This window comes from Carassius gibelio, chromosome B7, assembly GCF_023724105.1.
Source record: "Carassius gibelio isolate Cgi1373 ecotype wild population from Czech Republic chromosome B7, carGib1.2-hapl.c, whole genome shotgun sequence".
Lineage (NCBI taxonomy): Eukaryota > Metazoa > Chordata > Actinopteri > Cypriniformes > Cyprinidae > Carassius > Carassius gibelio.
The window spans coordinates 14522044-14545702 of record NC_068402.1 but is presented as its reverse complement, the minus strand read 5'-3'; the positions used below and the strand labels follow the sequence as shown (position 1 = coordinate 14545702).

General features: G+C 37.6%; 1 protein-coding gene across 23 annotated transcripts in view; it reads right to left on the bottom strand.

Moving 5' to 3' along the window:
* Positions 1–320: 320 nt before the first annotated feature.
* Positions 321–23659, bottom strand: part of tjp1a (tight junction protein 1a) — a 100332-nt gene continuing 76993 nt past the window's right edge. For 2 of the 23 annotated variants that reach the window (XM_052561618.1, XM_052561626.1), the window contains 21 exons: positions 20539–20669; positions 19109–19214; positions 18803–18953; positions 16940–17048; positions 16446–16665; positions 16030–16214; positions 15382–15477; positions 15134–15160; positions 14129–14211; positions 13750–13960; positions 12458–12558; positions 11055–11393; positions 9223–9447; positions 7215–7949; positions 7034–7119; positions 6366–6569; positions 6069–6148; positions 5311–5746; positions 4765–4982; positions 4354–4497; positions 321–2120 (listed from right to left, as the gene is read on the bottom strand). In XM_052561618.1, the coding sequence (XP_052417578.1) occupies positions 2026–2120; positions 4354–4497; positions 4765–4982; positions 5311–5746; positions 6069–6148; positions 6366–6569; positions 7034–7119; positions 7215–7949; positions 9223–9447; positions 11055–11393; positions 12458–12558; positions 13750–13960; positions 14129–14211; positions 15134–15160; positions 15382–15477; positions 16030–16214; positions 16446–16665; positions 16940–17048; positions 18803–18953; positions 19109–19214; positions 20539–20669 (3982 nt within the window). In that variant the 3' untranslated portion in view covers positions 321–2025. Of the gene's footprint in view, positions 2121–4353; positions 4498–4764; positions 4983–5310; positions 5747–6068; positions 6149–6365; positions 6570–7033; positions 7120–7214; positions 7950–9222; positions 9448–11054; positions 11394–12457; positions 12559–13749; positions 13961–14128; positions 14212–15133; positions 15161–15381; positions 15478–16029; positions 16215–16445; positions 16666–16939; positions 17049–18802; positions 18954–19108; positions 19215–20538; positions 20670–23106; positions 23143–23659 lie in introns of all 23 variants that reach the window. The other 21 variants (XM_052561623.1, XM_052561631.1, XM_052561621.1 and 18 more) reach the window with 16 other exon arrangements.

Here is a 23659-nt window from a genome sequence, read left to right as displayed (position 1 = left end):
ACACAGTTTCATTGGGTATTCAAGGCGTAGAGGTGACCACTTAGCTGGGCCTGATTAAACCAATCGATTAAAGCTACAGTATTACAATCAGTTTTATAATCACAAAACACAATAAACATTCTGGAGTGTGCACAATAAAGCATTTGCGCCATCTGCAGGCCACAGCGTGTCACTACACATTATACTGCAGTGTGCTGTCGCAATGAGACAATTTCAAAGTCACCTTGCTGCTGTATAGCGGGGCACTGTAACCTTTATGCAAATGATTTTTGTATTGCGGCTACAACTGCAAAAATCTCCAATAAAATAACAACACCGTGTATTTTCAAAATGATTTTATTTTTAATACAGTGGCATACTGGAAATAGTGTTGAAAAGGGAACAAACTCTGCCACATGTGAATAGCTAATGACCAGTCAAAGCTGTTATATTGTCTAAAGAAGAATTCTGGTGTGCCGTAATAAATCGTCTATTAGTACAAAAATACATTTCAGGACACCCAATATAGCATCCAGTATCACAAATAAATGTGTGGGACACATTTTAAGCACACCGTTGAAGAGAAACAGGTTTTGAGAATAGTTTACATCAAGCACTTTCTTTTGTAAATAAAGAATAAAAAGAAGGCTATCATTAAAAACGCTTATATTTTAATGCGAATCTGTAGAAAATGATGTTTTTACTGCCAAGTACACGTTCCAAGGCTCAAGGGTAAAACCAGAATACAAAGACGATCGTTTTCATTTCATTCATCCTCTTTTATAAATGTTTTCCCCCTTAAGTTTTATACAAAATAAAGACATACAAAAAAAGTAATTTACAAACCAATAATGAAGGCAATATGCTAGCTTTATGTACAGCCAATTGATCTCCTCCCATCTTTTATTTGTATTTCTCTTCAAAGGTCATGTGCATAGCAGATAGAAAGAGAAAACCTGTTCTTATCCTTTACACTGTTCCACTTGTGTGCAACACCCAGGTTTATTTGTACAGCGGGTTGACAAAAATGGCAGAAAGACAACTTCAGTTTCTTCATAATTTATCATTACAACAACTTAGCAAAAAGAAACCACAAAGGTTTTTGTGTTATTGAAAAAAGTGTCGTTTCAGATAAGGCATCACTGCTTTAGATGGAGTGTGAGAAAGAGAGAGAGACAGAGAGAGAAAAGAATCTGTGAGAGAAAGAGGGGAAAGGAGAGAGCAGCGTTCTTCACACCTGAGTCAAAGCACATGCATAGATCTCGACACAGCAGGAATGTTCCAGTGCTCAAGTTCACAGGTCTGTGAGGAGGCTAGTGGTGTCTACAAAGGAGCTAGTTAAAAAAAGGTGAGCCTTAGGTGACACCTCCTTGGCTAGAAAACTTCATCCTGTATTATTCTTAAGATCCCGAGATTCTCTCTGACACTTACCCACACAACTAGCACTGATCCTGCTCCTTGACGTGATAAAAGTCAGGAAATGTGTCAGATGTACACTTCAACTGCTCGACTGAAAAGCCTAGAACTGGAATTCGATATTCTAGAAAAGTTGCACTATACATGAGAATCATAACATTAGAGTGTGCATACTACGAGAAGTTAAAATACACTTGCAGATTAATATAGTCTATACGTTTGAGTAGCCTAGACGGAATGGAAGAACCTAATAAAATCCTTTAAAAAATAGACGACACAACTTAATGTGTTACAAAATATTACAGTTGGCTTACAGTGTGAGTATTAGTTGGTCAGTGGCACAGAGCATGCAGTCCATCGATGGTTAATGTCTGTTTTTGTTATCCTCGAAAGCATTTAAAAGCACTTAAAAAAAAGGAAGAAGTAAAAATGAAGAGGATGAGGAGGAGATTAAAACAGCACTTCATTGAATGTAACCCTCCCTCCAGTCTCAGAGGTTACCGTAAACAAAGCCAGAGCGCAGTCATGAGACCCTTCGTTTAGTGTCACATATTGTGTGTTTATAAGGGGAAGGTCCTCTCTCCTTTAATCTGGTTCCACATTCACTAACGGGACCTGCTGCTGCCCTCCTCAGAAATGGTCAATAAGCACAGACACACAGTTGGCTCCAACCAGGTAGTTGGGATCCCCAGGGAGAGATTTGTTCTGCCAGCTCTTAGGATCACCTGGATATACAGAGAAAATGTAGATGAATATGATGGATGAATGGAGAGAAAGATGAACCACCACAAAAACATTTGGATTTTTTGTTTGAAGTAAGAAATTCATACTTTTATTCAGCAAGAATGCATTAAATTGATCAAACGTGAATACATTTCTTGTATTTATTTTTTTAACAAAAATATTACACTGAATAACACTTTTTATCTTTGATGCACTAAGATATATTAAAACAGAAAACTGTTATTTTAAACTGAAATAATAGTTCACAATAATACTGTTTTTACTGTATTTTGATCAAATAAATGCAGTCTTGTTGAGCATGAGGCTTCTTTCAAAAACACTTTTGAACAGTAGTGTAGTATGTGTTACGTACATGCATAAATGACAGCAAAATGTATTAATTAAAAGTTGAAAAAGGCTACATGCATGTGTGCTTTCTATTCAGATCAACTACGCTAAAGCCTTTAAAACAATACCATAAATCGAACATAAAACACACAAAATCTACATAAAAAAAACATTATACCTTACATTATTTTAGACCCTATTTCAACAGCTGTAACAGCGTCACATTGTGCTATTATTTTAGCCCTTGGTTTGCATGAGGAAAAGCGATAAGACAGGCTCTCAGCATGCGTTATTTGTTCTGACGGAGATAATCAACAGAGCCAAAGCAAGAACCAATAAGCTCATAGCCTAAGGTGCTGTAATGCATAAGAACAAAGTTCTTCCAACAACACAAAACAAATGTTTTTCCATTCATCAAGGTGAAGTGTGTAATTTCGGCAGCACCAGCGGCACTAAACAGAAGTGTAGAAAAAGGTTGGTTGTCAAACACTAACAGACACATTATAGTTCTATTTGGTTTTGTGGTACAGAAATTACACACTTTATTCTTAAGAATTAAAATGATAGTTACACTACAGTTGCGCATATACTTAGATGGTTTGTAGTTCATTTATAAATCTATAAGGACCTGATGATCTCAGTGCCCTTTTATACTCCACTGTGAGCTCCATCAGAACAACATCTTTGTTAAATCAGTAAGGTAAACGCTCTCTTTCCAGGAAAGTGCACGGAAATTGAGCTAGGAATAAACAATAGCCTTGTTTTCAAATATGCAGATTAGAAGCAAAGGCCTGGAATGGTTTTGGATGAGGCAGCATTCTCCCATCTTTCCACTGCACAATCAGAACGAGAGGTTCCTTAGGAGGCTAATTCAGGGCAGTGCCAAGTTTACCATTAAGAGTTATATAGAGACAAATGAGAGAGAGAGAGAGAGAGAGAGAGAGAGAGAGAGAGAGAGAGAGAGAAATTAAGACTTGGGGGATAACATTTGCTGTTCTCCAATAGCGGGACAAAGGCAATTCCAGCATCTCTGCATATTTAGACATTTGGGTGGCTGTGTGAGAATCCGTTTAAAGTACAAACAATGTGAGTGAATTATGATTAATAAATGTGAATTCCCATTCATGAAAGCATGAGACCTAAGTGAGGATGGAAAACCTATTTTTGAGTAATGTTCATCTGCAATATTCAGCTAATCTCAATGGAGAAATTGAGTGATTCAGTGACCGATCGAGAGAACACAAAGGCCTAAAACATGAATCTACCCAGTGAAAACAGCTTTAGGTTTACTCAAACAGAGCACAACGTGAAATTTGCAGGGCCCTGCAAAACACAACCATCTACCAAAGCTAATTTACTTTCTTTAATGCAAAATGTCCATTCATTACGCTGGAAATTACAATCAATATTTATTTTTTTAATATGTAGTTTACATTTTTTTATATATATACCCACTTACAATATACAATATACAATACCATTAGACATTTTAGGATCAGTTTAAAATAATTGTTTTTTCAATTAAATGTTTTAATATTTTTTAAATATCTTACTGACCCTACATTTTTAAATGATAGGAGAACAGTTTTATTGTGCTTTAAGAGTGAAAAATGAAAATTAATTTGTAGAGCTAACTTGGTTTAAATATAGCTTAAATAAACCACATTAATACATTAGCAGACTGGAGTGAGTGGGTCAGTGAGATACGCTATATGAGTGGAAAATAAATAATAGGTAAAAATATATATATATAAAAAAAACTTTTTGTGATCGGGAATGAAAGAATGCAGAATGAAGAATTTTAAAAAAAAAAGGCCCACAACCAAACAAGATGTCACAAAGCCATCCCAAACGACCCCAAAAAAGGACAGAGAGAGGACAGCGTACCCGACGAGGAGTCGGAGGATTTTAGAGCAAAAGACCAACCATCAGGGGTCATAGACGCACAGTGAGGTAAGCGGAGCTCCACTGGCTTCAGGAACTTCAGGCCATGGGGACCACACATCACCAGAGGACTCAGCAGTGTTTCACCTGGAAACAAAACACTTTCCTTTAGCCTTTACTCTACACACAAACATGAACACAGAAACACCCCATCAAGCTATTAATGTAGTACTGATTATCTTGCATTTTGAGTACGGGTTAACTGAAAAAAAAGTGTGTGTGTGTGTGTGTGGAGTCTGTAACAAACTAGAATCAGTACCAAACTCTGTATTACCATGCTTTTTCACAGACCAGAGGAGACAGACAAAAATGTCAGAATCTTCTGACCCTCAAGTTAAAAGATGCGTGACTGACCTTTCTCTTTGTCCAGAGGAGGCAGGATGCTGTTGTCCCGACACACTTTGAAGTAGATTTCTTGCTCCACACCGTCAGGAATGGCTCCCTGAGGGATAATGATGCTCACTCCCGTCTCAATGGAGCTCAGGACCCCACCGTTACTGTTGAAGATGCCCCGTGCCGTCGCCACCACTGTGTGGCTGTCATCATCATCGTCATCCTCCAAAGCACTCGGGCTGGAAAAAGACAGAAAGGCAGATCAACCTTATTTTTAGTCTGATTTTCAATTTCAGATTTTCTTTATTGTAAAAAAAAAAAAAAAAAGAAAAAAAAATCTAGCTATAGCAGAAATGTAATATCATTAGACAAATATCTAGATCTACTGATTTCTGATTATGGACCTTTCTGTTTTGTTTAGTTGGCTACTATACTAAAGGTATTTTATTATTTTTTAAAAAGTAAAAAAAAAAAAAAAAAAAACTACAGTATGGATAAAATGGCTACTTACCAAAAAAAAAAAAAAACATGCAAGCATGACATTTTCAGAGCTAGTTTTTACTATACCTGACAGGTATTGCCTTGGGTACAGCGTTGATGTTGTTCTGCTGGTATCTGGGTTTCTGGTCCATGGTGCGGGTGAAGGTGTCCAGGCCGCTGTCGTGGTCTATCGGCTGGGGCAAACTCTGTGGTTTGGTTGTGGTACTGATGGGAGCTTTCACATGATCTGTCTTATTTTGAGAGTCATTAGGCAGGAGGTTGTGGTTGAACTTGGGGCTGTCAAACTTGCGCTCAAAGGGTCTTGCAGAGGTTGTGTACGGCTTGGGCACAAAACGGTTGTAGCTGGATGTGCTAGTGCTGTTGGTCTTTGGAGGTTCGCCGGTGCCGTTAACAGGAGATTTCTCTGGGAAGCTTTTCTGAGGCAGGTAAGTGCTCTGGACTGTGTCTTCATGATTGGGAGGCTTCACTTTGGGAGATCCGTATGGGTCGAGAGGTGGAGTGACTGTGTGAGAGAGTATATGAGGAAATCTGTGAAGTTTCTTTACAGATAGAAAACAAGCTCCTTAGACACAGAGTTCAGATTTGTTTTAGTCGTTATATTCATCTTTTGATGACAATAGTCATAATATTTCATTTAAAATATATATATATATTTAATGTAACTTATTCCATTATTCAAGTCTTCTTTCTCCTTCAGAAATCACTGTAATATGCTGATTTGTTGCTAAAGAAACAATTCTTATAATTGTATTTGTATTTTATACACTGTTGTATTTATGCTATAGGAAGCAGCATACACAATCATTTTTCTATGAATCCCATACCTGAGGGTTTGGGCAGGGTCGGGGGTGGGACAGCTGGGTTAACTGGAGCAACAGGGTTGATCTTCTCCACTGACTCTGCTCTGTAGCACACAAACAACAAAGTCCAGATTCAAACTAAAAGCCATATATTCTGCCATCATGTTCACTGCCATCTAAATTCATATTACAATTTTAAACAAGGAAAGAAAAAACATGACCCTTTACCTAAATGCAAATACACACATTTGACTAAAACCTGGTAAAACAAAAACATAAAGCAGAGTTGCATTAAGTATGATGAAGTATTTGAACACGTACCTGGGGTAGTATCCTGGTTGGGTCTGGGGTTGGCTTGGCTTGATGGCAGGCGCCAGCTGTGCAGTGGGTTTGCCGTCAAAGCTTCGGCGGTCAAAGTAAGACAGCTGTTTCCTGTAGTACTCCTCATCCTCATCAGGGTCACTGTTATTTGAACGAATGATATCATCTGTTGCTTTAGGCTGGGGCTGCTGTGGCTCTGGAGATCTGACAGAGGAAAAAAGTATGTGTACTTTAAAATGCTTTATGTATAAAATACTGTTGAGGTAATAGCAACCACTAGATGGAGATCTGGGGACTAACTTCATTACTATGGCTAATGGTTACTATGGCTCAGTAAGATTTTTGTTGTGATGTTTTTGCACAAAAAAAGTATGTTATGCTTAGCAAGGCTACATTTACTTGAGAAAAAAATACAGTAAAAACTGTAATATTTAAAAAAAAAAATAACAATTTAAAATCTCTCTTCATATATTTTAAAATGTAATTTATTCCTGTAATAGCAAAACATAATTTTTAGTCACTTTTGATCATATTAATGCATCATTGCTGAATAAATTCAAATTCATAAATTTAAACAAAACAAAAAATCCTTTTAAAAAATGCTTTCTTTTTATAGATACAAGTACACTGTGTGCTAATGATTTATACTTTATGTGCTAGTTCATTACCTAAAGGCCTTCTCTTGGTCCAGGTTACTTAAAGAATTGGCTTTGGGCACGGAGGCAGCACCAGGTTTAGGCACCATGTCCACAGGCTAAAGGAAACAGAAATTTTAACAATTAATTAGCCTGAATAATTCAGCCTGTAGAGTGTATATTTAGTCAGTAGAAATACAGAGTGTTAACTCACCCTAATACCAGAGTCTGCAGACTCTCTTGCTCTGTCCACAGACACGGATCGCTTGTTCTCAAACATTTTAACCCTCGTGAGCACGGACTGGGGCTTCATGGCTGGATCATCCTCTGCCTCAGCTGGAAGAGGAGGAGGAAGTACAGGTTCCACTGGCGGTGAGATGGACTCAGGTTTAGGAGGGGTCACAGAGGCTTCAGAGTTCATGTAGCCCCTCTGTGGAGGTTGATTATAGGAAGGCCTCTGGGATGGGTCATAGTACTGTTGTTTGGGGGGTTCAGGGGAGCGGGAAGAGGCTTGAGTATGAGAGAGTGGCTCCTGGTCATACTGTGGGCGCACAGGGGGCGGTTCATCATGTCGGATCGGTCCGGGGCTGGGTTTGCCATAGCGAGGTCGACTGGAGTCATAGCCTGTGTCATGTCGCATCTGAGGGTGACCGTACATGCGGTTCAGACCATCCTCATAGGGCATATGAGGGTCGTATCCAGACGTTTGGTCATACGGAGCCCACTGCTCATCGTACGGAGGCACACTGCTGTCTATATGTAGATGGGGGTCAAAATTACGAGCCTTTGGTTCCATGTAGCCCCCATCGTAGCGGTAGGGCTGGTGGTCGTAATCTCTGTATGGCTTGTCTTCCTGGTAGAGGGGCTGCTGGGGGTTGTAGTTGGGCTGCATAGGTTTCTGGTTTACCTGCACCGGCTCGTTGTTACGATAGATATCCTTCTTGTACATCTGTTGATAAAGCCAAAGAAAGGATACTTCTAAACGACTTGTACAAAGAATCATATATAATCTCTAAACCACAGCAATGAATTGAATTGAATGAAACGGCAGAAACCAGAAGTGATTAATATTCGGATTAAAAGTTGAAGAATGAAGCACAGAGTCAGCAGAAAGACCTGCAATAGAGGAAGACTCAGAGTGGGCAGTTATTGAACAGGTCAAAATGGAGGCAGCCATCACACAAATAGTTTCAGAGTTTAAGAGAGATTCAATGATTCAAGACACGCCAAGCTGCAAAATCACTGGGGTGAAATCAGACAGAAAAATCCCACTGAAAAAAGAAATGTACAAAAACTATTTGCTTTAAACAATAAAAAGTATTTTGAGACGTAGCCTTTCAGGAACAGTAATAGTCTAGTCTGTTAAAACACAGAATCACAAATCTAAGCCAACACTGAAGCCAGCATTAATTATTATTTATTTTTATGTCAATGATAATGAGGAAATAAACATTTTACCACAATTTAACTAAAATAAAGAATGATTTATAATAAAATGTGACCAAAAAGTTGTGGAAATGAATTTCCAAAATATGTAATTCTTATATATATATATATATATATATATATATATATATATATATATATATATATATATATATATTTCTTTTTTTTTGTCAATTTAATGTTTTTTCAATTAAAACTAGATTGCCATATTAATTCAAGCAAAACTGACAAACTAATAAAATATGAAAATATTAATTTAAAGAATGCTTTCATCAGAAAAAGTATGAATAAAATCTGTAAAAATGAAAACAGGTTAAGCTGTACTCGTATGTTGTAAACAACAAGGCTACCTTTCAAAGTTGGAACAGGAGGGGGAAAAGATTCAAAGTTGTAAATACAAGTCAAAATAATTTTAAAATCATTTCACCACATTCATTGCACCACTAATATTCACTAGCTCTACTTCAACAAGCAAAAACAGAAAATTAAACTCATGCAAAAGTAGGCAAGCAACAGTGGGGACCTGGGCTTGCCTGAAGCTAAATGAACTATGATCTGATGCAGCAGGCCTCTGTCGTACCCACTGTTGTTTATGAACACACACGCACACATTCACAGACGGAGAACGGATGCTCTCTTAGGTACACAGCGCACATGCAAGAGCTAAAGGGAAGCACTGCAGCACACAGGCAGGCCAGACGGCGATGAGAGAGGGCACCAGGCTCGGGCGTTAAGTGGGCCGGTTTCAGTCCAGAGCAGGGTGGCTAGCGAGGTACCTTGGACTCTGACCCGGGTTGTCTGGATTGGCTGGGGTCGGGAGACAGGGGTTGGACTAGCTCAGGGGCAGGTGGGAAGAGAGAGCCAGCCTCTGGGCTGAAATCCCCCTGAGTGAGGGTGACCGGGAGATCCTTGGCACTCAGGGCCCCTACATTTACATGAACAGCAGGGGGCGCTGTCTCTGCCAGCGGCTCAGGCTGCCTGGGAAGAGCAGCCTCTGCTTTCTGTGAAGGTGTTCAAAAATGTTTAATACATGTGGCCAAACCTACCCACTGCACTTCAGCTGAGCTTCATGATTCTCCTCTGTCTCACCTGACACCAATACTTTTCTATTTAGGGAATGTTCCAGGCTCACGAGGTTAAGCTCTATTGACAGATTTGGAAAATAATGGCAAATGAAAACAAACATGCACAGTAGTGCAATGTCAGAAAATTCTGGAGGTTTTATTCTGTATTACGATGTACACCCGAGTGAAACTGAATATCAATAAGAAAAAATGTAGTCCGAAACATGAGAGAAGTCTGAAGTTTCAATAGAAGATAAAATTATCACATTTAAATTTAAAGGTCAAAAAAGAAGCACAATAAGATCAATAACAAGCATTTAGAAAACAATTTACATTTAATTGAATTGCCCTTTCATTAGTAACAATAAACAAATACCTAAAATAATAAAAATATATAATTTAATCTAATAAAGTTCAATAAAATACACTAGTTATTAATATAGTTTTGCATTTAATTAGCTTTTATATTTTTGTTATTATACACATTATTGGCTGCTATTAAATATTTATTTGTGCATGCACATTTCTCCCATTTTTACATTTAGATGTTGCTTATCTAAAAACAGCCTATCTTAAATATTTACTACCTCTGTTAAACGTAATCTTTAGCAAATCTTTCTTTTTTTTGGAATGCATATTAATGATACCAAAATTACCTTGTAGCATTTACAACAATTGTTTTTAGATTTGAATGTTTTAAATTTAGACAAACTGAATGAATTATAATGTCCATCCAATGTTCCTAATGTTCCCATTTAATATTTACTTATAACAACAATTTATCTTGATACTACAGTGCATCTCTGGTGGCTATACTTTTCAAACATTTTAAGCCTTCCCAATTTTCTAAGCGTTTTAACTGCAATATTATACCGTAAAAGCTGTTCACTGAGCTTAACTTGTATTGAACTAGGAACATCCCACTAACACGCAGAATAGGTTGACTCTGGGAACCATGTCATATAATAATTAGCAGCTGGACAAGGTTCTGTTTTCACGTTAAGTCTGATGTCAGTTTAATTCTACATTACAGTACAACGTTTTGGCTCTCTTGTAATACAAGAACTAAGACACTTTGGATATCATAGCGGCCACTGGACCCATATAGATAAATACATTCACAGTAATATATTTAACACTGAAAATCCATCATGCACATAATACTTTCTGGTAATGACAGTAAGGGGACAGCTAGACCACAAGGATGGGGCAATCATTTCACATATTTAAAGATACAATGTCCTCACTTCCATCTCCACTGTGATCATACTAAGATAAGAATCACGGCATCTATGTGAAGTACAACAGCCAAGCCACATTTACCACATTCACACACACACACAGACTTCCACACAACTACACGCACACAAATACATATAATAAATACATGGCAACAATTATTACTTGGTCATTGTCACTTCTCTAGTACTGCAATGATATGGTTTTTAAGCACTCCTCCTTCCACAGCGCCGCTAGAACACTTTTCTCACGCACACCACGGCCTCCAGACAACAGGGAAGGCGAACGGCTCGCAGAAACGCTACCTGCTGAGGGGCAGGGGCCTTGAACCCTGCCGGGTCGATGCGGTTCAGCGGTTCGGGCTGGTACCCTCCGTATCCAGGGGGTTCCTGGATGACGGGTGGGTCCTCCCGGACGGGCTCTGAGGAGCGAGTGATGGCGGGTTCAATGGGCGGTCCAACCTCATCGTTCAGGGTCTCGTCTAGTTCCTGGTCTGTGTAGGCTCCGCCCTCTGTGTCAGTGTCCTCGTAGTCTGAGGTGTGACGGCTGTCCGTGCTGTACATACTGTACTCGCTACCAGGGGCAGACACATAGGACAGACGGTCATCGTGAAGATCCAGATCATCGTCAGGTGCGCCGTCCGCCTGCAGAGATCGAGAGCGCAAGATCCAATGAGAGAGAGAGAGAGAGAGAGAGGGGGGAAGAGGAGAGAACATGGAGAGAGAGATGAGAGGGTGAACAATTAGTGGATATTGGATAATCTCACAAAATTACATTTTGCATGAAAAATAAAGCCTACTTTTGAGATTTTTCAACATTATATTCAGGATAACCCAATTTTACTTCAAATATTTCTACCATCAATTATTAGTGTTTTACTTTCTCCATTTATATTTTTTCAGGTATGATTCTTTCATGATACTAGTGTAATTTCTTACAATATTGGTAAAACAATAATGCTTTAAAATTAAAGATATTAAAATCAGCATATATATAAAGAAGTTCTCCAAATTCTTTTTATTTATCTATAAGTACAATTTAAATGACAGCCTTTTTCTACATAGCCATAATTAGATTATGAGACAGTGTTATTTATATACTATCATAATACTTACATTTTAGTCAGCTTTTATATTTTCAGTTTACAATTTAATTTTAAAGTTTTTACAATTCTATTTATTTTTTCAATTTTTGCCTCAATCATTTTAGTATTCCTTTTTTTATTTACTTTATCAAATATTTTTATTTTAAAATAAAGCATTAAAGCATTATTTCAATTAAGGAATTATTATAAAAGCATAATTTCAATTAACGGATCTTTTTTAGTTAACGTATCTCTTTTATTTTTTGTTTTACACTACTAAGAATGCGAGAATTTTTTTTTCATTAAGCCATTAAGAATTGAGGGGGAGTGCTTCATTGGTGTGAAAATCATTTCGCAAAAACAAAAGCAACATTTTTAGAGTGAAATATATCCGGTTCTGGTAAATATTTCATGAGTTTAACCTCATTATGGTGAAGCATCACAAAAACTAAACTCAGTCCACTGGGAGGAAGAGAGGAAAACAGATGTTGATCAAATGAACCATGCAGATGCATGGGTAACAAATTATGCTCTGTAAATATAAACATGGAACCAGACAACCCCGAATGAACCCTTTCCCTGAAACCTCAGGCATCCGCTGTGGAAAAGTTTGATGAAACTCACCTTGCCCTCTGAGACCCACACCAGCTGGTTCTGTTGCTGCTGAATAGTCTCCTTCAACGCTCCATACCAGCCATCGTTCATGTTGTTCATGTTAATGGTGGCTAGAGGACAGTCACAGGAAGGAAGACATTGGATCACTCAAGAGAATCCAGCGGAGTGAGGTTTTTGTAAAAACAATTTCACGCTAAAAAAGGTACACAAAGTTACAACCTCACTGCACCTCAGTGTCCGCTGCACACAGCATGTAACATCATTCAAGTGCTCATTAATTCATCGAAAGGTGGATGACTGTTGGATTCTTTCACTTTACAACTGAGTGAACTTTGTGCCCTGTTACATTTACATTTATGAGAGGCCTTTATTCAAAGTGATTAACAAATGAGGAATGCTATAACACAACTGCCATTATAGAGCTCAGCCAGATACAGTGTGATTGTCTTAATACATCCATAAAAGTTACGACTAAAACTTGAGACAGCAGCCAGGCTGCTTAATGTGACCTATCATAAAATGTAATGTGATGTACAGTTTTATGAATAATTATTTCAAGTTATTACTGTGAACTAATTTTTTTTTAATACACATTAAAGCGGTCAGTGTGTGTGTGTGTGTGTGTGTGTATATGAGAGAGAGAGAGAGAGAGAGAGAGAGAGAGAGAGAGAGACGTGGAATAGCAGGTGTTTGATTCATTTGAGCAAAATGGTTCATTTGGAACTCTGGATTCATTTAACAGACACAAGACACTTCAATCAAGAGTTCCCAAAGTGACTTTTTTTTTATTATAATAAAATAACTACCGGTAGTTTAGGTATTTTAACTAGTTTAACTATTTATCACTGTTGATTAAGATACAAAACAAATTTTTTTTATGAAACAGATTATACAGTTTGTGTGAGTATATGTTCTATATTTATATAAGTCACTCACAGTCTATTAATCTCACAAACAATTTACAAAGTTCTTTTGTTTAGCAGAATGTGTATCAAAAGAGTGAATCATTCATGAACTGGACATCACTACTGTGTTTACATGTAGAGAAATGTTCCAAGATGTGGTCAATGTTGCGGTGTTTTTATAAACTGCCTCACTGTCTTGGTCTGTAGGTACTATTATATTTATACCATCAAGCTTTGGGAACAAGGGGCTGCTTTTGCATGTGAACCAATCCTCACTGTCTCTCAAGTCTTTTCCATATATATATATATATATATATATATATATATATATATATATATATATTTTTTTTTTTTTTCACAATAAAGAAAACACAACCTTAAAACATCTGTGTTTACCTGTGAATAGGTGGTGGTTGTGCTTTCTCAGTTTAAGTGCCCGCTCATGGAGTTTCCTGGCACTCTTCCTGGACTCAGGACACAGTCTGGTTCTCATGTTCTTTACACCCTGCTTACTGTCAGGATTCAGGAACACCACGATGGGATACCACTGAGCATAGTTCAGCCGATCCACTGCATTAGGAGTAATGTCCAACACTGCATGTTTGTCCTGCAGAACACATACAAAGACACCTCTTCTTGATTTCATGGACTCTCAAGTGTCCAGCTATATAACAGACTGTACCACAATCCACCAGCAGGAGGCAGTAGTGTAACTCAGAGAGAGTGAGTTCATGCATTGCATTGTGTGCCTTTGTATGTGTGAGTGAGATCTCACCCGGTCGATTATCTGTTTGATAGTGTGAAGACGTATGATCCCCGAGCTGCGCTGGTCAGTGCCGGCATCTCTGGGTTCACTCTCTACACAAGAGAAAACATAATCCATAGTAATGCCCTCATATACTTCCTAGGCTCCCCCTCATGCAGTACCTCAGCATCTTCACCCCTCAAAGCATACAGTGAGGAGGCAATTCAACATGGATGTGCACATGCGCCCGCATACACAATATATGAACACCTGCAGACTGTTCACATGTTCCATACGTGTAACATCAATGTGGTCCGATGCATATTCATTTATTACAGATATCGAAATGTGAATATTCATTATATCAAGTGGAGGAGCATCTGTACACCACAGTGACTAAGACGAGGCCTGGAATATCTATAGAATATTTAACATCAAAGAGTGCAACCTAGTGTGCTTTGACCTTTAGGAGCCATTGATGGCCCCTGACATCAATACATCATTGGGATAATTCACCCAAAAATTTATATTCTATCATCATTTATTTTTCTTTATAATGTTCCAATCAAAAGGAAAATCTCTCTCTTTCTCTCTAAAATCTTTTTAAAGTCAAAGGGGTAAATGATGATGATAGAATTTTCATTTTTGGGTGAACTATTCCAGTAAGACAGCAAGCCTGCATCTGTGTCCTTAACTATATCGTGGTTCTAAAATAGCAGCAACTACAGGAAGTCTTTTCAGCAAAAAAGAAACACAAAAAAAGCCCAAAGAATCACAAAATAAGACAGGAAGCAGGTGCTTGGGATGGGGGAAATCAATGAGCAATGTGCCTTCATCTCCTCTCAAGCATGACTGAAGGGTTGGGGGGTTGGAGCTGTCGATAGCATGAACACATCTCGGATTTTTTTCATCGTTAACATTCCAAGCGGTGTCGATTTGGTGCGACTAAAATAAGGGATGCCATAATAATGCACAGCCTGTAGTAACTATGGTTACTGATGGAGTGAGCTGATGTGACTACTGTATGCAACGTACTTTCCCTTCCATCTGGGTGCTGTGTCTCTGAAAAGCAAATACAGTCATACAGGAACAAGGTTATGTAAATAAAGCCAGTGGCCACTCATGTAATCAGTTTACAAGCTGAATTTGAAATGCACTACTGAAGCTGGAGAGCAGGACTGCTCAAGTGTGACTGTTCAAGTATATGCTGCACAGGTAGGTGGATTAGAAAACTGAAGCGCTGAGTCTTATCGAGGCATGTGTGTTAACAAATGGACACTCACTTGCAAGCTCAAACAGGTCAGGCACCTCTCTCCCCAGTTTATCTCGTGCAACATCTGCGATCGGCCCGAAGATCACAACAGGTCTCAGAAACCCAGCTATAATGGGAAAAAGACAGCTTTGTTATAGTTTAAACAAAACAGAAATATAGCTATTATCAGATTACTAAATGACCGATATTTTCAGTTCTAGGTTACAGTTTATTTGAAGGTGTCCTTGTTCCAGTGTAATCATACATTTAACTTGATTAATATTAATTAATGAGTGATACATGTACTCACTTGCATGTTATTATGCATATTGAATTGTTATTATAATAGCAAGTACACCTTAAAATGAAGTGTTATCAAGTTCTATGGTATGTTTAAAAATTCAAAATTAAATTAATTCTAATTAATTTTTTGAAATTTGTGTTATTAAATTATTTGTGTTTTAAATGACCATTAGACCATTAATTTAAGTGACCATTAGATTTAAAAGGGGGGGGGGGGGGGTTAGCATATATAATTAAATGTACAATATCTGTCAATATGCATCCAATATTGATACTGATAAATGATAAAAAAAAAAAAAAGCTATAATAAATACAATTCTGTAATATCACCTAATAACTGTCATATTGTGAATCATTCTCTGAGATAGAAATATACCTTCTCTAAGCACCACCCTCTCGTAGGCAGGGAACTTGGTCTGAACAGGCTGAGCTGACAGATCTTCTCTGCTCTTCCGCAGGTTCCTCTTTGAACTGCGCAGACCTCTGAACCTCCAGAAGTCAGCTCGGTCGCCGCCTGTAGTTTTGGGGAGTGTATACTGTACACTTGATAACTGTTCCGCCCTGACGAGAAGATGGCAGAACAAGCTTTAGTTAAAAATAGATTTAATTTTGATTCTCTCTAGGATTATAGACCTGTATAAAGACAGCCATGCAATACAGATCACTGAAAAGAAAAAGAAAAAAAGAACTTTTATAGTATCTATATACAGTATGATCTACTAATCCATATACTATGAATATAATGTCTACAGCAGGTGTTTGTGTACTGCTGGTGCATGATTGAGTGATAACCTGTTCTTGTTGGGAATGATTCCTCTTTCCACCTCCTGGTGGTTCTTCCCAATGCGGATGGCCAGCCAGGAGCCCAGTTTGCCGTTGTACAGGGTGTCTACCACTCTGAACACCTCTCCCTTATTAAAGCTCAGCCCGTATGGAGACTCTTTCTCATACTCAAAGTGTGTTCTGATGTAGAAGGAGTCACCCACATCAGACTCCACTATCCGCCGGTACACTAGAGGATATGGCATTAATTAGATGGTCAGCAGGAAGTGATAGGGAATACCTTTATAATAACATTTGTCATAGAATTTTACTTAACTAAACAACAGAGCAAGTTATATAAAAAAGGGATAACACATTCAGGTGGAGATTAACACATTATCCCACTTATTATAGTACTTACCAAATAAATAAATAAATGGCTATCTTTGAGTCAAAAAGAACCATGTAAAAAGTGAACATAGGCAAACACGACCGATACGTGAAAAGCTTATGGATCTGCTCACCATCTTTCTTTCTCTGAGCCAGGATGGTGACCTCTTCACCTCTGGGCAGATCGAGCAGGAACAGCACTGCTTCCTCACGAATGATGTTTGCAAAGTCAACATTGTTAACCTATGAACAGGAGGGAGTGCAAGAAGAAAACAGGCTTTAGATCTCTGCGGTGCAATACTCTTAACAATAAACTGTTTATTGACAGTGGAAAAAGAAATAAAGAGAAGGAGAGAGAGAGAAAATCCACATTTTCGGTTTCTACTTCATCTTAAAGTCATAATCCAGAGTAGAGATGAACATGCAGTCACCTCTGACAAAATGGAAAGGGAAAAACAATGAGCTGGGAGTCTCGCTGTGGGGCATTGCCTGGAATCTAAGGAGTGTGTGTTTGTGCAGCAGGGACGGGAATTTTCATCCACGCGTGTGTACAGTATGCACACTGCTCTGGGACTTGTGTGGGAGAGAAACAAATCCATGTTTCATTAAAATGTGCTCAGTGGTAAACAACTCTAAATGAGCCTGACTTAGAGTATCTGTATTACACATAGCAACTGATAATAGCTTAAGACCACTGGAGGCTTGACTTAAACAATGAACGCCATTGTGTGGCCGAAGGCTAAACAAAGGAAAGCTGGAAACAGAGGAGAGACAGGCACTGAGTCAGAGCAGGAGTGTGTCATGATTATTTTTGCCCACAGCCACAGGGGTCACACAGTGTCTTCATATTTTTCTGAGAAAAAGTGAGATGTTACACAGTGTTACAGCATGGAGATTAGTAAACAGCAGATGTTCGGTAGAAAAAAATAATAATAATAATAAAATAAAAAAAAGATTTCTTTGATATGATTAAGCATGCTACTGTACGTGCTGCACAAGTCATGATTTAAAGGCAACAAATAAAACTAAAATAATAACTGTTTGGCTCCAAATTGTTTGACATTTGATTATATATTAGAAAATTAAATTAAATTAAAAAATATTATTTTAAATTATTTATAAATTATAAATGTTAGCTAAATTAATTTACTTTTATGACATTGTCATTTTTAACAAAATTATACAGATGTCATCTTTAATTAGGCAAACACTAAGAGGACATGATATTGATCCTTAAAGGGGCAGTTCACCCAAAAATTAAAATTCTGTTATTAATTACTCTCATGTTTGTTCGAAAACCGTAAAACCTTGGCTTATCATAATAATACAAATTAAGATAGTTTTGATGAAATTCGAAAGCTTTCTAACCCTCCATAGACAGCAACACAACTGAAACTTTCAAGGCCCAGAAAGGTAGTAAGGACATCATTAAAATAGTCCATGTGACATCAGTCATTCAACCTTAATGTTATGAAGCTACAGGAATATTTTTTTGAGTGCAAAGAAAACAAAAATTACTATTTAACAATTTCCTCTCTTCCATGTCAGTCGACGTCTTGTCACGAGAGTACCTAGATGCATGTGTGAGACGCTATTGACGCAGGAACATGTGTTCTGATGTAACCTGGATGTGCTACACCTTTTTGTTGTGGTACTTTCGTGAGTGCACATCGAAGACTGACACGGAACAGAAGAAATAGTTGAATAAAGTCATTATCTTGGTTTTCTTTGTTCACAAAAAGTATTCTTGTAGCTTCATAAAATTAAGGTTGAACCACTGATGCCACGTGGACTATTTTATCGATGTCCTAACTACCTTTCTGGGCCTTGAACATGTCAGCTGCATTGCTGTTTATGGAGGCTCAGAAAGCTCAGAAAAAGCAAAAATATCTGTCTTACAGGTCTAATAAATTTGTGCTAGATCCATATTAAAAGACCTCACTTTTAAAGCCTTTAAAGATGTTACTTGTATATTGAATATAAAAGACAGTCCTCACCCTGAGTATCTGGTCTCCCTCCTCCAGGCCTTCCTTGGCAGCAGGACTGTCTTCCAGCACACCAGCAACAAAGATCCCCACATCATTTCCTCCTGCCAGCCTCAATCCTACACTTTCGCCTTTCTTAAACTTCACCAGTTTCATACTAGGCCTGGTAACAGAGAACAAAACTGGCTTAGTTTTTAAATATCTGTACACATGCATCTATACAATAATACAGAATGTTTACTTTGCTAGTAAATTCAATTCACTAGAAAAAGGCACTCGGGAGCACGATGCGAGTACAGAATAAACCACAACACTGACCGGAGGATGCTGTCATCATGAGTGACACTGGGCACAGGGGCGTCAGAGGGGCTGACTGGCAGATCAACATCAGGTTGCCCAGGTTGTGCATACACTGGTTTTGGCTCTAAACACACATTTCAGTTAGTCTCGGACCATGATGTAATAAACATATTTCTTTTAAGAACATGCTCTAAACAGGTGATAACTCAGCCCAAAAAGAACATGCAGAACCAAACCGAAGCTAGGTCAGATTAAGGCATTCCAGAACAGAACGGAGTAAACAGCAGCAAGGTACAGAGAGAAAACTAGAGGAGAGGTAAGATTTTGATCAGTGGAAATGTGGGAATAGATAAACAAACAAATATTATGTAAATCACATTATTTTGCCTCGCTGTAAAATATAGCTGAACTGTCACATTAAAGAGAGCTGTGAATTAGCTTACTACTCTGTCAAAGCAATAACATTTGACTTTCGTGTTTGTAACAAAATCCACAAAGTAAGTGGAAATTGATGGACATAACAAAAGTTTGTGGAGTTTGTAGTATTATATCAAAGAGACAAAATTTGTGTCTATTAATGTTGCTATTATTTTATTAGAAGTAGTGATGTTTATTTCGGTTATTTCTCCTAACCGACAACCAATGCTCGTTAAACAATTATTAACAATTAACTGACAATATTATTTTAAATTTGAACTGAATTACATTAAAAAGCCATAGGATAAGTGTCACAAAATTCCAACCCATCATCAAAATAAAACAATTGAAAGTGGGGTAAAAACACATTGTGAAATAAATGCTTTCTCTAGTTCATGTTGGACACCGTTATCGGTACCCAATTATTGCAACGTCCTTCTCCCAGGGTAACAGCTCTGAGTTTTCTCCAATAATCCCTGAAGCATTTGGATTCACAGCTCCATGTTGGTGCTTTTTCTCTTCAGTTCACCCCACTCATAGGGTTCAAGTCAGAGGACTGGGACAGACATGGCAGAAGCTTCATTTTGTGCTCAGTCACCCCTTTTTGTGTTGATATTGATGTATGTTTTGCATTATTGTCCTTATGGAAAATCAAACTATGGCCCATTCTATGACTTTTTAAAACCATTTAACATTGTATTAATCATTCAAAATTTTGTTAGTTGATTAGTCATAGTTGATTAAAAGTAATCTAAAAATGATTAGAAACATGAGAACCTGACATAAATTGTTAACTTAAGCAAACATATTGTAGCATTGGTTGTTTAATTAATGTGCTAGATAAATTATGTTTCATGTGCCAATTTAGAAGACATCACATGGACATGAAACAAAAAAATCACAAATAAAACAACAAGGTGACATTGCCACATCATATAAAAAGTTGACACACACCACTGGACTGGAAAGACAAAGGAGAGCAGAAGTAAAGACAGAAGGACTGTTGAAAGTCTAGAGGTGAAAGTCCCAACCTGGCAGTGGAGGGATCTGTTTGTCCCCGGGCTGTTCTGTGGACGGAACCAGAAGGGCATCTTCCGTCATCTTAACTGGAGTGGTTACCGCTGCTGGTTTGGAGATGCGCTCTTCCTCGCGACTCCTGTGGCTACAAAAACACAAAGCTCACAATTATGTTTTGTCTCTGCTTATAAGTAGTTGACAAATAACACAGACATTTACTTTATTTTCAAAATCATGATTTTAGCCTACAATGTATACGGCGAAGAATATTTTCATGTGTGTATTAAATAACCACTCATTTGTAATCACCTTGCTACATGCATAAACCGCTAAAAGACAGGCTAGATACTTTACTAAAAAACACTATCAAACACATAAATATTATGAAATAATGAGAGGTGGCAGATGCAGACACCATGATGCAAGCAAAAATTCCTGTTGGGCAAGTTACTGAAGACCTCAAAAACATTGGTGGCATTTCACAAAGTGTAGTTAAGATTTTGATCAGCATGTTCTGTATACAAGTTTCTGAAAACAAAGCAGATATTGTATTTGTTCCATTTGAATATGAGAGCATCCTGAAGGAAGAGTGTGTAAAAAAACAAATGCTAAATGGAAACAAAACAGAAGGCTCATGAACACAATACTTGAAAACAGCAGAGATAAAGATTGCTCATTAGACTGCACCAGATGCCAGTGCTTTAGGTCAGATGGTTGAATTTTTCTCTTGCTAAAAATTAGGACAGATACTGGAGCTTCTTTTAAAACTGTAAACATGAACAACACACAGATATTTAAAATGCTTTGAGGCATCACAACTTCTTTCTGTTGCTCATTCTAATTTCTGGATGTGTACAGACACAGAACGCTGAAGAAGTGTATGCGTTTAGGATCAGGACTGCACTCTAGAATTATGGGTAGATTTTAGAGTCACATGGCTGCTACAGTATGACTCGGAGAGGAAACAGACCACACCTGAAATATTCATTTTCTCTTCAATGAAAAATTAGCAATGTTATGCTAGCCGAATCAGTAAAAACAAACAATTTCTGCAGAGAAATTTAATTTGTCATCACAAAAAAAAGAGACCTTGTCCTTGTTAACTAGCAGTGTACTTTATCTTAAATCTCTTATGCCCTGGACATGCGCAAAAACACACTGCCACACACACACACACACACATAAAGGCCTACATAAATCTCAGGCTCTCCTTTGCTCTGTTGGTTTTCTCTTTACTAACACATCCATCACACACGGGCTAAATCCTCCACTCACATTCTCCAGTGTTTGTTTCTCATGTGACCTGTTACAATCTCACTGAAGTGTTTCTATGTGCATTTGTGCATTAAACCTCTATAAAAATCACCCCTTTTTATTGTATATATTTTATATATGTGTATTGAAAAAAGATTCCCCCCAAATGAACACTATTCTTATGACTATTTTCTTGTGATTACACCGCAAGAAAACTGGTATTTCTATTACAAGTAGGAAAATATTCTGTTTTACGTATGAATTACAGCAGTTAAAGTTATTTTGTAAATATGCGATATTGAAAAGGCTATAAACCTAAAAAACCTATTACATCACTACGTTTGAGTTAGCAAGAAATAAAGACCACTCACTGCACACACAGTGGTTATTACGCCACACACAGCTGGATCCACCTTCAAGAATATCTCAAGTAAAAACAAAAAATTTTTAATCTTTCATTTAAAATTATTCATTAACACATTATTTTAAAATGTAAAATATACACAAAATACTAATACACAAATTAATCCATCATTTAATTAAAATGGTCTTATTTTTAGTTTTTCTTTCCATTTTTTTTCCTTGATTTTAATTGATTTAATCCATTTAACCGATTCATGTAGGTTAATCTTTCTTTCCCCCAAGTAGTTTTAAATCATTGAATTCAAGCTGATTATGTTTTATTTTCTTTATTACGCTTATGTAGAGCACTCTGAATTACCATTGTGTATGGAATGTAAACCTATATAAATAAACTTGCCTACCCTAACTTAATACAGAAACAACACTGAATCAACACACTTAAGTACTCTTGAGAAACTTTACGAAGAGGAGATAGATTAAAAAGCTGACAGCTCAGACAGTGGAGAGAGAGTGCATCTATGTGGCTTGTACAGTGAGGAAAAACCCATCTGGTGATGCAAATTTCAGAGGGAATTGTGTTGTCCCTTGTGTGCCAAGGTTAATGAACACACAAGCAGGAAAATGAATTCAGGCCCATTTCTGCATAACAGCCTTGACACCCACTGTCAGTTTCCACAAACACACACACACACACATATATATATACAGAGCTAGTTGCCTTTGCGCCACCAGCTCAACGTGACAGAATGCATGCTAATTTCACTACAAGCACATTGTAATGCACCACATCAAATGCATTAAAAAGTGCATTAAAAAGTGCATATAGAACACAGGACCCACACATTATAAGGACTATGACAAAATTGCACAAAAAACACGATCACAAACAACAAATCAACCTAATATCCATGCACTCAGACTCGATCTACAAAAACTATCCACTGTGTACAGAGCACAGCACTTACAGCGGGAGCATTCTGGTGAGAAAAGAGCCCCTCGGCCTGTGTGGAGACAGAGCAGTTATTCAGCAGCGAGTGAGTGATGCATGGCTCTGAGATATTAACCTGGCTCACTGACAAACAGGTTCATCATCCCCCAAAATGCCTCCAAATCCAGCAATCCAAGTCCAGTAAAATACTTTTTCGACCATCCATTTTTGTGGTGCTGAAGGAGGACCCTAGAGCATTCCCATGTTGCCCAGTCCTGTTAATCATCCAGATAGCGAAGAGACCAGCCAGTTTATATTTATACAATGTGGCTTGATTAAATCTGTTCACATTAATAACTGTTTAGTAATAATTGAATGCCAAGGCTGCATTTCATTTTTATCAATAATGCATTAAAAAAAGCAATCTTGTGAAATATATCAACAATTCATAATAACTTCTATTTTAATATACTGTATATTATAAATTGTTTTGTTTGTGTGATGAATTAGATGAATTAGCAGCCATTATTCCAGTCTTTAGTGTCATGTAATCCAGTTAGAAATCATTCTAATACGCCGATTTCATGCTC